The sequence below is a fragment of the Gracilinanus agilis genome, chromosome 3 (genome assembly GCF_016433145.1).
Source record: "Gracilinanus agilis isolate LMUSP501 chromosome 3, AgileGrace, whole genome shotgun sequence".
Taxonomy (NCBI): domain Eukaryota; kingdom Metazoa; phylum Chordata; class Mammalia; order Didelphimorphia; family Didelphidae; genus Gracilinanus; species Gracilinanus agilis.
In genome coordinates, this window is record NC_058132.1 from 581,495,790 (window position 1) to 581,512,390 (window position 16,601).

A 16,601-nucleotide genomic window follows, 5' to 3' on the forward strand; every position below is an offset into this window, starting at 1 on the left:
GTCTCCTATTTCCATTAAAGAAAAAATTCAGATATATTAAATAACCTAATATGCTCTGAGTAAAAAACCAGATCACAGATAGCCCTTAAGATGTTCCCTTTAGGGGTGTTTTTACTCTCCAAAGGACTTCTTAGCACTTGCCTGCTACACGATTCCAACTGTCTCAATATTGGCAGTTAGCCCAACTTCTTTCCTTCAAACTTGAAGGGGGCAAGAGGAAAGGTTGGGGGAATGAGGGAGTTAGGAGTGAATCTTTACTCTCTTTTAAGACCTCCTTTACATGCCAACTTTTGCCTAGAGCAAAATTTAATAGGAGATTTGTGGATCTCTATTTCTAGAGATTTACTATGGAAACACTGACATAACCTTTAACCATAGCAAACAGTGCCACTCTAATGAGTAGGCTATACCAAACCACTTGCAAACTAAAAACTACACAAGAAACAGACAGATCCTGGCAGGAATTAATCTGCCATTTTCACACATCTGCCCAAGGGAGGTATTGTAATTGCAAAAATTTACTCTTAGACTGCTGAGACTCATAGTAATTATGTTTCTTTTTTTAATAGAAATAGCCACAGGTGGTAACAAATTGGGTTTTGAGATGGGAAACTGGGCATGCATTCTAACCCAAATTACTATGTAATTGTCTTGATTATAAAATACTGTGGAAAGCCTATTGCTCAAAATTTAAATCAGAACCCCCCCCAAAAAAGTATCTTTTAAATGCATTCCCCTCCTCCTCCAGCTTCTCAATATGTGGGCCTATTGCCTCATTTGTCGGTATAGCCACATCTAATGCCAGTGCAGGCAATTTATACTAGATTTGCACCAATAACTATCCCAAAATCCTGTGGTTTATATTTGTTTAACAGCATAAATTCTCTATTTCCTCTCTTACTCTCATCTGGGGATAAACAGTAGCTTCATGAAGAAGGTCAAGATCTGGAAATTTATCTAATAATTATCATGGATTCAAATGCCAAATTTCAAAATGGAAAAGCTGCATGCTTCAAATATAAGTTGAAATTAATTGGTCCTTTGTAAGTCTGATAGAAATATGCCTTTTTTGTCTATGTACTGATATGTGTATATGTGTGTATGTGAATATATAAATATATGTAATATTTATGTACTAACAATACACACACACACATATATATACACACACCCAAGTGTCAGCTTACTGTTATTATTTATCTAATCCTTCACCGTATGTATGTTTATAATGATGACCTAAATTGATGATAATAAAACTTTTTAATCAGTAATTTTTTAAAACAGCTATTTTGCCCACCTGTGCAATCATACATAAAAGAGTAAATATAAAAATAATAATGAAATGACACTGTCCCAGGACCTTTTCTATCTGAACTGATTCATTAAAAAATAAGATTTTTAAATAATTGTTATTATTATTATTTCCTAAGCTCAGGATTTCACTATGATCACACCATGCATAAAACAAGAGATCAGAGTTGGCTTAAAATTAAAATAGCCCATTTATAAAACAGACAGAAGAATCGGGTAGACTTGGAAAGAGTAATCAGAAAGCAAACAATTACCATCTCATACCCACTGGCTAAACAGTTGACTGATTAGTACCTTACCTTGAAGCTATGTGAATTCAAGTTAATGTGTACTTTTTAATACCCACTGCCATTAATAAAAATGATGGAGGGTTGATTACTCTGCACTCCGCATGACTTACACTTTTTCTTCATCATTATTCTCAATCCTGAAGGTTGACAGTGGGACGTGTAAGTTTAAGGAAGACGTATATCCACAGCTACACAGTAGAAATTGAAGCTTTCCTACTCTACTGTCATCTGCCCCCCCCCAAAAAAAAACAAACCCACAGAATTCATCTACAATTCGATGGTTTCTTCTTTTAGCTATTGGCAGGCTACTGAACATCTAATAATGTTTTAAAGCCCATTTAGAAAATATCTATGTAATTTCTGGATATAGTCAAAGAAACCAATTAGAGGCAAACTATTGTAGCCTTACTTATTTTCAATATTGTAGGTGTTGCTTAAAAAAAAACGCTTTTTCATTTGTTTGGTTTGAAGGACAGCTTAAATATGAAGCAATTCACTAAGATTTTTTTTTATCACAATATATTTTAGATGTCTAAACATCCTTTTTTTTTCCCCCAGTACTCAAAGTCATGCTTACTCTTATTATTTTTGATACACTGAAATGATGAGATCATAGTAAAAAGCACACTGACTAGATATCGTACAGCTGTGTCTAGATAATCCTGCTCATGATCATTAAAGCTAGATTGTTTTTATGATCCTCAAATCTGCATATCAAATTACACAAGTGTTATGCAAAACAGCAAATCTATCAAATATTCAATCATCAGAATTAGCTTAATAGACTACTATCAGATGCACTATGAAGCTAAATGAAATTAACAGATTTAGGGGAATGTATTTGTTCGACCATTTGTAGAAAATGGAGAGTTACTGTTTAGGTGAAGCAAACTGTATGCTCTGAATTTGAGTAGGCTCTGAGCACAACTCTGTATATGCTAAATGGGTTCACGTTTCCAAGCTTCTACTCTGTAATCTCATAGGATGAGGTTGGAATCACGGAATAAGAAAGATTCTTTGTACCTTATGGAAGTTCATGTCTACATTAAATATACATATCTACATGTAGCTTGACTATTTTACAGAATTAAAATATTGGTACTTAGGATGCTTCGTAATTGAATTTTGTGTACTTCAACATGTTTTATTGAACAGCAGGCCACAATTTTATGCCTAAATGGATGTTTAGTAATCTGTAATGATGCAGGTAGAAATAGTATAAGTAACAATATTGATTAATAATGTCTTATATTTGAATTACCATGTTTCTTTTTAATTACTGCCAAGAAAAAATAAGAAAATCTTTAAAAAGGGAATACTGTTATGAGAAATAGTTTCAAGCTTCCACAGCATGATTCTTAAGTTACTTTTGAAGATGTCATTAGCTATCATTAAGAATACATTTAAATCTTTCACAATTACGACAAAGCCATTATTTACTGTTTATTTTAATTTCCTTGACAAACATGCATGCAATGGATTTTTAAAAAAGAGTATATATCTACAAAGCAAGTAAGAGTTTATAGCTTTGAAGACTTGAAATTGATTTTTAATGCTTCAGCTTTCAAACAGTACAAAGGCTGCTTTTAGCTGATAAAGACAGTAAACAAGAAATTGTCCCTTTAATGTTTTTCTTTAATTAAAAATCAATCAAAAAGCCATTTCAAGTTTTTAAAATGTTATGCATTTTGGACACACAATGTGTTCAAAAACTAAATGGAAACTTATGAAATGTTATTTTTGTTTACCTGAGCTGCTTCACATCGTCCTTCCACCATCAATAGTGTTCCTGGCTATTGAATTGAATAGAAATTTAAGAAAGAGGAGAAAAAAAAATAAGATGGTGTAAGTCTTGATGTTATAAAAATGACTGAAGCAAAATGTTTTTAATACCACTAAATTATTTTAATATATTCCTTTCCTCTAATCAGACCAAAGCCTATTTATGTAGATTAGTTACATCTAGAGTCTCATTTATCCAACCTGTATTTATCCTTTGATCACAAAGCTTGTTAACTTAAATGGTCTTTTATTGTTATGATTCGTTTTCCCATAATTATGCAGTTTAACTGCCTGATTTTTTTCGAATAAATATATGCAAACGCGCCAATCATATTCAGCAATGTTATGCTGGATGCTCAATGAACTGTAAGAGCCATTTCAATACAATAAAACTGCCTGGAAGAATTCCAGGGCAAGGACTGCAAATACCAGTAATCATAGTGTCACTAGGACTGGAACAGACAAATAAAAGTATGTTACACATATATCAATAGATTTTCTCAAACACAGTCTGAAACTCATTTCATATGTCTATCACTGAAAGAACTTACAGTACATCAGGGAGTGATACCACCCACACAACAAAATGGTGCATTTAATTTTTATCTTTTTTTTTTTTTTCCGTTTTACCTTGAAAATACTGGGTTTGCAATTTTGCAGCAGAAAGCAGAGGCAACTCCAGCACACTTTTGCTTAGTCACAGCAGAGGATGTAGATACCATTATAGTCTTCTCTATTAAAAGTAATTTATTTTTAGTAACTGGAAGACCATGATATGTCAATGTCAAAATCACCAGTGAGAGTTGTGACTAGCTGCAAAATATTATGTTCACTGCAAAGATGTACTTGTCTGTAAAACCAAGACTGAAGTGGATTATCAGGAGATCAGGGAACAACTGATTAACTTTAACCAGGGGAAGAGTAACAGCCATCCTCTCCTCACAGGGACACGGACAAGTCCACAGATCTTTGCACGTTACTCTAAAATGTAAAAGCATTGTCAAAGCACACACATCATGCCTGCACACACATGTATAGGTGCATGTGTGTCTGCATAGTTATACATACACGTATGTGTATAATCTCATGTATCTTGCTAAAATATAACTTGGAGGTAGTGCCCAGAGGGGTTTGTTAAACAACAGCAATACTGCAGGGAATGCATCCTAAAGCAATTGGCTAATATCATAATTAGCCGGTGGATTTGTAAGAATTTGCCTGCTCTTCAGTACATTGCACAAGTTGCCAACATTTTTAAAGAGCTAAATTTTCATTTGTAATTGTCAGGAGCCCAGGTCTAGTAGTTGATTCTTTCTTTTACCTATTATTCTAATAAGGACTTTATGTTCCAAACATTAACAAATATGTATAGGTATGCCTCCATACATATATATGTCAGATACTTATGGATATAAACATATATACAGGTATTTATTATATATGTATGTCTAAAGTTCTTCTTGACATATTTATCCTTAACCTACTTAAGACCATTACACAGAGTTTTCTTGATCTTTATTTAGGCCTCCCTTCTTTTAACTTATTTAACTTCAGAATTTTTTAAAGGTCTCATATGTGAACATAACATTAAGTTCCCAAAGTAATTCCTGAGGTGTGTGACCCGTGAGGTCTAGTAGCTACAGTGATATAATGAAATTACTAATGCAATGAGGAATGTGTCAGAGTGTATTCTTATTGGAATTAATATGTTTGCATTATATATACACATGGATTACAAATCACTGCTTCATTTCCTTGAAAAGTGGAACACAAACCCTTGAATGTTTTACGTTATATTTAGTGATGACTTTCCTTTATCAACAAACGTACAAGCCATCATTAATTTAGATACTGACTATAAATATATTCTGAAATCTGTTCTTTTTATGTACATATTTATTTATGAAAAATTGTGATGGCATATTACTTAATTTATGCATTGCCAATAGCCAAAAAAGATGAATAGTTAATCTGTAAAAACGAAACATGGCAACATTTGGTTCTAAATATTTTAATTGGGAGGGTATTAAAGGTTAATTTCAGAATTAATAAATTGACTTAATCCCTTGGTCTACTTGATAGTTAATATTGTCTTAAAGGCAACATAGGCAAAGCTTTAAGATAATATATATAAGCTTTAAGATGGTATCAATGTTTGCCTTTAGAATACTGCTATGTACTCACAACATTCACATTGCTGAGAAAACAATTTTAAAGTAAATGTTTCTCTTGCCTCTCCCAAATGAAGTCATTTACTAAATTTTGCCTTATTCAGCTTATTCTATGGGTCTAATTCTCCCAAGTTTAAATTTATGATAGGATTAACTGATATTTCAAAATCCTTCAGGTAAGATTGAAAGCATTTAATTTTCCTTAGAAAAAGGTTGTTGAGTTTTCATCTGGGGGATATATGTGGTTTATATATAAAGAATTACCAAGATAACATTTTGCTGATTTTATTGAAGGCTGTAGCTAATCCAAAGAGAATCATATCAAGTCATCTTTTCAAATTAAATATTTGAAAATCAAATGTTTCCATATAGCATTTTACTTCTATTTATTACAGTCATTCATTTATTTCTATAATTTCATACTGTGCTGAAAGTCACATTTAGTGGAATCTCTAAACATTTGAAAAACACTGAAGCAGAGACTTAATTCTTACATGATTAATAATAACAACAATAATAATAATTTAGATTCATTCTAAAGTTGTTCAAGCATGTTTGTGACTAATACTTCATTTTGCCTGATTTTTTTATATAACTTTTTCTCTCTGTGCCATTTAACCCCATCTTTATTAACTGGTATCAAGCACTTAATTATGCCCACTTACAAGGTGGTTTCTTTGTTGAGATTTATCAAAAGAAACTTTCAGCCACATCAAGCCCCAGACACTAGAAATAAGAATGGACCTGAGACATCAGGATTTTGGTCTAAATAACAATGAACCGGAATTGAAAAAAAAACTCAGGTTCTGTAATGTAACCTTTGGCTTGTCACAACCTCCTTGGGTCTCAAATTTTCTTTTCTGTGAAATGAAGATATTGGCTTAAATTATCTATGTGGTCCTTTGTAAATTCTATGAATGTTGTGAGGGGGGAAAAAGTAAAGTTAATGTCTGTGCAATCTGAATATTCACCAATATATCCCCTCAGTAAATTTATCAGTTAACTTGTCATTTTTATAGCCAAAAGGCAGAAAGGTAAGTTTATCATGTTGGAAAAAATGAATGAAAAATACTTTAGATAAGTTCTGTATAATTGACATAGTGTGAATCCAATGAATCTCCAGCCTGAATCTTTGTGGTTCTTGGGGATTTGAAGGAGGTTAATGCAAACAAATGTCCAGCAGAATTGGCTGTATGTACCACATCCCCAGGTTAGCTTCTAGCAGCTCACAAACATTCATTTGCCTCACAGATTGCATTAGGCATTATCCAATGGGATCATTAAAGCATACTGAAGTTTCTTCTTACCTCCTTTCACTGCAAAGTGCTATGGCTACATACCTAAGCTTCTTCTTGGCACATAGTTCATTTATCTAATCCTTACTCGTTTATTCCATTTAGATTTTTGTGCAAGCTTTAGGGACTTACATCAATCAGCTGAATGCAGCATGTTTCAAGGGTGCATTTTGCCCCTGAAAATACATACTTCACTTTCTCTAACTAAAAAGGCCATGAAAATAGATCAAGAAGATGCTACTCCCTTTCTGCAAGTCTACAAAGTCAAAGTCTATGGCAATTATTTGAAATTGGAGTTTTAAAAACACTGGAAGAAAATGTAGGGTTTTTTTTTTCCTTTTAATTATTTCAATTGTACTAAAAATGTAGACTCAGCACATTTCCTTATATGGATGCACATAAAAGCTACTTGTAACATTATAGAAAGTCTGAAGACATTAGAGCAGCAAGAAAATTTGGGAATCTCCAGAATTCCAGAATTGTCTTTCTTCTCCTCTTCAAGTCAGCTCCTGATGAAGTTATTTTGTGAGCCTTATTACCTTTGTTGACAGAGCATGAACAGTAGCTGCTTTCAAGTATCAATAATGATGCTGTTTCATTTTAGCATGCCACATAAAGATTCTCTAAGGTGTGTATATTCCTTAAATTGTAGAAAAGAAGATACTTAAAGCCCCATTTGATCTTTTCTAGTAAGATTGTTCTCTCAGGCCCAAATTCTTTTTGTCCCATCAAACTTTTCCAAAGGAAATGGTCACAGAAGTTTTCCTAATCATATATTTTAAATTAATGAAATATTTAGATATATGTTAAAATATTTTTACTTCTTTTTTAAGTAGGTTAAACTTTGGAGTATAATCTGATAATGTGAAAGGCATTATTTTTTTCAATTTATCTACCTTCATATCATCAAGCCTTTCCCTGAAGAATTTGAAGGAAAAACAAACCTGATAATTCGATGTTGTTTCAGGGTCTGGTTTTCTACTGCTCTAGATGACAAAATAGTATATTCAAATTTATCCTAATTTTACAGTAAATGTAAAAGTGTGTTATTTTGGGTGTGGCATGAATAGAATTCTTAACATTATAGCTGGATTCAATTAAAGTATGATTTTGCCACAGATGTGCTCACAAAATATAAACACAATTTTTGGAATCTGTAGAGCTCACATAATTGGTTTTAAATATGGACATAAAACGTGAGCGTTAGTAGTTCTGTTAGTTGTTACTATTTTCATATCTGTACCACAGTGCAAGTATTGAACTTCCTTTGCTTTCAGAAATAAATCAAACATATATTACATAGATATAATGTCTCCCCAGAAGTTCATGCCAAGTTTTTATTCAAAGTTGTATATTTCTGCCAGGTCATTTTAAGAGCATACAACCAACTCGTTGACCTGCTTCAATTATTATGCTTCTTTTTAAAGCCCTTATGAAACAGTAACTAAATTAAAAGGATTATTCGTTGTCCTTAATTCAATGTATCATATGCATTATCTTTGGCATTAGATCACATACACCTAAAAGGTAATTAAATCTAGGTGTACACCACCAGCCAAAGTGTCCAATTCTAGTCATGTTGGCCATGAAAGGAGGCAAGTCCTCCAGGGTGTTTTTGAAAGCATTCATTTTGCAAACTAATGATGAATCTGAGGATAATAATGACAAAAATAATAGGAGAGGCACCATGGCCATGGGTAAAGGACAGATAGGCCTTTGAATGCTAAAAGATTGGGTTCAAGTCTCACATTGGACCTGATTGTCTGTCTGATTCAGTTTGTCAGGATAACCTCCCAATGCCCTCTCCTCCCCCCAGATAAGTGACCAAGACTATAAATTGCTGATCTGCTTTAGTGGAGGTCCCACGCCAATGAATGCCATGTCTGCACCAAAACTTATTTTAACTTCTAAAACTAAGATTGATTCCATGAATTATGTCTATTAGATATGTTGCTGAGATATATTATAATAGGGGAAAGGAGGACTGAGCTGAAATGTCTGTTTCTTTGCAAACTAAATTTGAAATATTCTGTGTTGGAAATTATCAAAAAAATAAAATTAAATTGCTGACAATGGTTCTAGGTAAGGGCAAATCAAAGCTTTCCCCAAGTGTTTGTAGAAATACTTGGAGCCTATCCCTTCAAAATGGTCTGCCTAATTCAGTCCCAGGTGTATCCTGCCCAATCTGCCTAATGCCTCAGATTGCTTGGGTATTCTGCTACTTAAATTCCATTTCCACTGTGGCTCCAATAAGAATTTGACTTGTGAAAATAGATGGTGAAGAGACTGGGCATTTATCCACCATGATATGGCTTTTTGGGCAAGGAATTTTAAAAATGAAGGCAATGTATTTGTGCATTGATCCAGTGACTACCAGAACAATCTACATCTAATTTTTTTTTTAGCATAAAACTCTCTTTCTCTTGGAAATGTAGATGACCATGAAAAGTAGATTTAATAGTCAAAGAAAGATTTTCATAGAAACCACAAAACACCTTTTTTAAGGGAGGAATTTCCTCTTTCAGTTTTATATAGATCTCAAAAAAAATCATGATTAAGTATACAGTAAACACTGTAAAAAAAAAAAAATCTCCAACCATTGGGATTTAACACTACAAATGATAGCTTTGTATTCAGTAGCATTAGTCAGTACAGGTATTAGTTACTTTACGGAGACATTACATGATTGTGGGAAATATAATTTGCTTCTTTTTAGTAGCTATTACAGTTCTTTGCAAAATCAAAACAAAAAAGAGTGGACTTTGCATTTTGAGCACTCAAGTTTAACAATAAATAAAAACTACCCAAACAAGTGCCATCAAAATTATTTGACTTTTAAAGCATATAAGTATAAATCAAATTATCTTATTTTTTATCCCCACATTGTTCCTCTTCTTTAAGTGTCACTTTCTGTAAAGTTCAATTTTAGATTTCAAGTATTTCTCCACTAAAGTACTTGGGAGCAATGCAAATGCATGACAAGAATTAAATGAAGTTACTACTGTGACACAACTCCACAATGGCTTAGGAATAGCTCCAATTGACCAATGCTGAGGGAGTTTTCCTGCATTTTATCAAAATATATACCTATCCTAGATCTGAGATCAGGATTTTTCCCTTTGCCCTAGGCCAAATGGCTTTTAATTTAAATTGTAGAATATGTGTGTGTTTATGTTTTTATATACACATATCTACTAAAGGTTGAGAATTTGAAATTCATTCTAAGTATTTTTTTTTTTTTTTTTGGTACATCAAGTGACTATAGTGCAACTTTTCCTCCCATTTTCAGGGAACACAAAATGAGTCTGTGTCACTTCAGATACACTTGGTTCACCTCTCCAAAGACTCATAAGAGAATATTAGGTAAACAACTAGACCATATATATGCAACATTTCAAATATAAGAATATTCATCATCCAGAGCCTTTCTTTATTCAAACTTTTAAAAAGTAGTTTCACATCTGTAATTTGAAAGCTTAAACTACACTAGTGAATTAAGATGTAGTTCAAGCTGAATATTAAATTAAATCCATGTATCTTTAAAATGTGCTTTGATAAAACTACATTTAAATATATTAGTGTAAAAATAATTCACACTGTAATTTAGGCTACTGGAAATCTGACCACATTTTTTGTTGTTCCTATGTAACAACCTTTTTTTTTTTATTTTTTTATTTTTTGCAGTGTTAAAAAAGAACCACTAACACTTTTGATAAAGTCTAACAAAAGTTCCCAAAGGTGGGAGGGTTCTTTGTTGTTTATGATGTGAAATATATATTAATAAAAATAAAACACGTACCACAAACACTGAACACTGCTCAATGTTTTTTTTTTAAATGAAGTCTATTTTTTTAAAAACACGTTAAAATAAGTAACAGAAACAAGACATTTACATCTTGTAATTTTGTGCTGTTATTTACATACGTGGATGATACTTCTGTGTATATCTTATAGTACGTACACACACAGTGTTCAGAATGTAAACCAGAGGGTTTCACTGCTGCTGGCAGTGTCTCAGTCCTGTTCGATAGATGTCAGGACAACTCCAAAAACAAAGCTTTAAAGTCAAGTCCCAGGTTATGCTAAAAGTCTCCTACCTGAATTATGGACATCCGAGTGGAGGGAGTCTCTGTTGCATTAGTCCCTTGTCCAGTGAAGCTGGTGTGGCAGCCCCCATGCCCCTGAGGAACAGTCAGGTTGTTGGAGGCAGGTTTCAGGTACATCACTTCCGACCTGGGCGAGCTGAGGGGCAGGCGAGTCTGATAGTCAAAGTACATGGGAGAGGTGGCGAGGGAGGGGCTGCTCACCACGTTCATGACATTCATGGCATTTCTCTCCTCCACCTCGCTCTGCACCAACATTATATCATTCTTGTTGATTTTCTTCTTTTTGCCCTTGCCCCCGCCCAGCTGAGGGTGGCTGTACTCTGCGATGCGGCAGTTGTAAGTACGGATCTCCTTGTTCTCCCGCTTGCACTTGACCGCGATGGTGATCATGGCCGCTAGGAGGATAATGGAGATGGTGCTCAGGGTGACTATCAGTGGCAGCGACATGTCCCAGTGGTGCTGCTCGCCGTTCACCCGAGGCACCCCCTCGGGAAGAGAGCCGCTCACCGAGCGGATGATAAGCTTAGCCACAGCCGAGAGGGTGGGCTTCCCGTGATCCGTCACTTTCACCACTAGCTCTACCACAGGGGTCACGTCTTCCCAGAAGGGGTGCAGGGTACGGATCTCACCACTGGACGGGTCTATCTCGAACAGGTTGTCCTCATTGCCGTCCACAATCTCATAGGTGAGCCTCCCGCTCTCCCCAAAGTCGCTGTCCAGGGCCCGCACAGTGCTCACTAGGTAGCCCAGCCCAGCATTCCTAGGCACCTGCAGCTCGGCTGTGTCATTTTGCAGGGTGGGCAGCACAATCACAGGTGCGTTGTCGTTCACGTCCAAGACAGTCACCCGCACCGTGGCATTGCTCTCTAAGTGAGCAGGGGCTCCTGAGTCCTTAGCCAGTACTTTGAACTCAAAGGCTTTGGTTTGCTCATAGTTGAAGGAGCGCAAAGCATAGATGGCCCCGTTCGTGGGGTTCACAGACACGTAGGTATAAATGGACACGTCTCCGATATGCGAGGGTATTATGGAGTAGGATACGGTGCCGTTTTGGCCCAGGTCAGGATCGTGTGCCAGAACAGAACCCAGGTATTCACCGGGGATGTTATTCTCGTGTACCTGCAACACGTAAAGTCCCTTGGTGAAGCGGGGAGGGTTGTCGTTCTCGTCCAGGATTTTCACAGAAAATGATTTGGTGGAGTTGAGAGGTGGAGAACCTCCGTCCCGGGCCACGATGGTAACATTGTACTCATCCTGGGTTTCCCGGTCCAGAGGCCGATCAGTCACCACAGTGTAGAAGTTGTCATAGTTCTCTTCCAGTTTGAAGGGCACTGAACCTCCTGCCCCGCTCGCTCCAAGTCCCCCTCCGGCCCCTCCTCCGCCCAGGACGCGACACTGCAGTTGCCCATTCTTGCCGGAGTCCCTATCGGTGACCCGCACCAGGGCGATGACAGTGCCCGGTGGGGCGGCCTCGCTCAGCGCCCCCTGGCGCACCGAGACGAAGCCAATGGAGGGCGCATTGTCGTTGCGGTCTATAAGCTTGACCGTGACCTTGCAATGGGCTGGAATGGGGTTGGGCCCCAGGTCCCGGGCCTGTACGTCAATCTCCACCAGGTTATTCTCTTCATAGTCTAGGTTACCCTTGACGCGGATCAGTCCTGTTTTGGGGTCAATGGAGAAGAGCTCACGCACCCGGTCTGGCACGTAGCTGCTAAAGGAGTACAACACCTCGCCATTCTGGCCCTCATCAGCGTCGGTAGCATTGAGGTCAATAACCACCGTACCTAGAGGGGAATTCTCGGGCAGCTCCACCAGGTAGGAGGGGGCCTCGAAGACCGGACTGTTGTCATTAGAATCAATCACCTTCACATTGATCTGCATGGTGGCTGAACGAGGAGGTTCTCCGCCGTCCAGGGCGGTCAGCACTAGGGTGTGGTGATTCTGCTGCTCACGGTCCAGTGCCTTCTGGATCACCAGCTCGGGGAACTTGGTGCCATCTCCGCGGGACTTGACGTCCAGGGCGAAAAGGCCGTGGTCGTCGCGGGTGAGCAGGTAAGTGCGGAGCCCGTTGTCACCGGCGTCGGGGTCGTGGGCGCTGGTGAGTGGAAAGCGAGTCCCCGGCGCGGCATTCTCTGAGATGTCCATTTCGATCTGGTCTGAGGGGAAGGAGGGCGCATTGTCGTTGATATCTTGGATTTCCACCTTAATCATGCAGATCTCTTTGTCGTTGGCGAAGACCTCTAGGGAGAGCTGACACTTGGCGTTGTGGCGGCACAGGGACTCTCGGTCAATGCGCTGCTTGGTGTAGAGAAGTCCACTGTCAGCGTCCACGTCCAGTAAGTGAGGCGCCGAGTTCTCCAGCACCCGGTAGCTGCCGGATTTGCCGCGCCCGGCTCCGATGCTGACTCCGCCGCCGCCGCCTCGCTCCGGGGGCAGAAGCCCCTGCTGCGGCAGTCTCGCATCTTTCCCGATGTTACCGATCACAGTGCCGGCCCCTTGCTCCTCCGGCACCGAGTAGTTGAGGTTTTTGAGCGTGAGGGCGGGAGCCCAGAGCAAGAAGCAGCAACAGATGGAAAGGTACATCCCAGACCAACGGGGTGGGGGCAGGAACTGCAGGACTGTGCGTGTCTGTGTGCCGCGAGCGTGCAACACAACAGGGCTCTGTGTGTGTGCTCCTGTGTATGCGTGCGTGAGACAGGGTCTGTCTCTCTTCTCCCTGTAGCTGCTTTTTGATTCAGGCTCTTCTTATTTCTTCCTCAAGTTCCTTGAACCTGTTGAGCTACAGCATCTGCCCAGAGCGAGGAGCAGCAAATGGACCGTAGCGTAAGGGTCACTGAGTGAAAATAAAAGCAGCTTCCAAGCGCAGGGGTAAAACAAGTGCTTCGTATCTACAGGAATACCCCAGCTTTAGTTCAGGCTCCACAAACTTCCGCGATGAGGTGGATGATAAGAAGAAAAAATCGTCCGGGGAGGGGTGAGAGGGAAGGAGGAGGCAGCGATAATGGGTTTTAAAATACGCAGGGTTTTTCTTTTCTTTTCTTTTTCCCCCTCCACCAGTGCGCTGAAAAGCCACTCTCACACGCAGTCTCCGAAATACTATTAAAAATAGAGGCGGAGGGAGATAAAGAGAGCGGGGAGGTGTGTCTCTAAGCTGGATTGTAAAGTGAAATCCTTACTTGTTACTCATCTCCCGTGATGAGATTGACAGGGATAAGGGAAAGGAAACAGACGAGTCTCGGAAATAGATTTGAAGCCCTCCCTTGTGTACAAAGAAATGTCTGGTGGCCCCGCGGGCTTGTTGGTTTTCAGGGAGTGTTTTGCTGCATTTAGAGATCTAATCTTGCATTGCTTGCAGCGGCGGCGGCGGACTGCATCTCGCTGGCAGGCGTAGTTCTCCTTTTCCTTTCCAAGCAACCCCGGGGAGGGGGGGAAATGCAGAGCAAAGAACTAGTGTCCGGATTTGTAGTTTCCTCCCTTTACGAGCCTCCGCCCTCTCGTCTAGAAAAATGCTCCCCCGAAACCAGGAAACCCCCAACCAGATCAGCAGCAGCAATGTGTATGCGTATGTGTGTACAGGAAAGGGAAAAAAAAAAAAAATCTCAGTCTATGTTCATTCGCATATACACTCTTGGATTTCTCTGAGACAGGCCAGTAGCAGCCGCCACCACCACATCCTCTCAGGGAACAGCACTTTGCTCAATGCAGTTTAATTCCAGTTTGCTTTCCTCTCCAATAGAAAGGAAATCAACAGGCAACCCATGGTCGAATGCTCAGAATTGGGGGAGGGAAAAAAAAGGAAAAGAGAGAAAATTCACCCAGTACTCACACACATACATACACTCTGTGGCTAAAAGGGAAACAGTCTCTGCATTCACAGGGCTGTGCTGTCAAGTGCTTCTTTTTTCTTTCTATTCAGCATCTCCTTCCAGTGGCACTGACGCCTCCCAATCCTCTTCATTTAGAAAAGAAAATCTTGGCGATGAATAAGAGTGGTATATATATATTTAAACGAACAAAGTATGTCCTTTTTTGTTTTGTTTTGTTTTGTTTTTTGAAGGGGAATGGATTAAACAAATACAAATTAATGTTTGGTGTAATGCATTCTGCAGTCTCAAGCTCAAACAGTCTTTCTGGACATCTTGGTGTAGCAGCAGTAAGCCAAGTCAGGACGATTTACCTTTCGAGGGGCTATTAAATAGAAGTTTTTTTTTTTTAAATTTAGGGTTCTTAAAACACCCCCCCAATAAGTGAATGACACATCCAGAAATGCAGGTGTTCCAATCTGCTGGATGAGTCAGATCCAGCGGAACAAATCGCATTCACTATCGCCTCATGTTCCTCCCTTCACAGACATTAGTTGCAGCTTCTTCCTAACGCTTCTCTGACTCACTCTATAGATAGAAAAATCAGATTCATGTTTTGAAGAAAAAGAAAAAGGAGAAAGGGAGGGGGTGTTGAATCCAGCTGCACTTTTACTATACCTCTTTCTCCGGGAGGCTGAGAATCAGGAAAACAAGGCTGTTATCCACAGCACCGAGAAGGCGTCTGCTTTGCTGGGTGTATTTTTTTTTTTAAATATGTCCTCTATTTTAGGCGTGAGCCACCCCGAGATCTTTCTGATTTTTAGGGAAATAAAAAATACATATATAGTAGGTTTCCAGTAACTCTCCACAGCTCAGTCTCGGCTCTCAGTTCGGTATTTTCCCCCCAATTGTCCTCTATTCATAAAAGTCCAGACCCAATGTGCATAGTTAATTCTGCAATCTGTTGTAGTGAGGGTATTTCCCCCCTGTCTGTTATGGGTGGGTGGCCTCTTTCAATCAGGCATTCATCAGGATCAGCCAACGGCATGCAAAAGATGTGCTGATTTCAGAGAAAATAAATCCATCTCCGAAACCGCGTGAATGAAGAAATTAAAATGATTAATAATAAGACGAATTCAATTCAACAGTTGGAGTAGCGTCTCTTCAGTCTTCCTTCTGCTGTTGCTGCATTTGCTGGGCTTCCAGCCCTCTCGCTCTCTCCCAGTGCCTCTAGCAGACTGACTCTATTCACCTCACGCCGCTGCTTAAACATTGATACTGATTCCCTGCCAGCCAATCAGCATTAAGAACAAGAACCTGCCTCCTATTCCAGCGTCCAATGAAAAAGAGCTAAAAGGCTTGGGGAGGCGGTGCTAGAATCCCCAATGCTTCGGTGTCATTGATTAGATCAGTTAGATTGGAGACTAACAATGTGAGAAGGGCTTGTCGCTTGTAAACTGCAGCGCCTCATTTCTACACTGCAGAGTCTCTCTGGCCTTTTAACTATATATAAAAAGCGTTCTCCATGGTCTTCCACTAGAAAACAAGGGTGGGGGGGAGGGGGCTTGAAAGCAATTTAATTTTTCTCTGTGTCAAAGGCACACAGGAAAGCGGAATCCCAGGATGTGTGTAAGATTCGGAGCCTTGCAGTGGATGCTGGATTTTCTATTAGGTATCTTTTTTTTTTTTCTCTAACAGACATACACACATGTAGACACACACTCACGTATGCACACGCGTTCTCAGAAACACACACATACAGACTCCCTTCTTGCCCACACTTCAGTTGTCTCAATGTGGCTTACTCTGAAAGCAATGCAGCTGTGTGTGTGAGCGCGCGTGACTG

The 16,601-nt window shown here is 39.0% G+C and overlaps 1 protein-coding gene across 2 annotated transcripts in view; it reads right to left on the bottom strand.

The window, feature by feature from the left end:
• Positions 1-15,912, bottom strand: part of PCDH17 (protocadherin 17) — a 118,722-nt gene extending 102,810 nt beyond the window's left edge. The window contains exons 1-2 of one of the 2 annotated variants that reach the window (XM_044670606.1): positions 10,947-15,912; positions 3,350-3,394 (exon numbers count right to left, since the gene is read on the bottom strand). In XM_044670606.1, the coding sequence (XP_044526541.1) occupies positions 3,350-3,394; positions 10,947-13,535 (2,634 nt within the window). In that variant the 5' untranslated portion in view covers positions 13,536-15,912. The remainder of the gene's footprint in view (positions 1-3,349; positions 3,395-10,946) is intronic. The other variant, XM_044670607.1, reaches the window with a different exon arrangement.
• Positions 15,913-16,601: the final 689 nt, after the last annotated feature.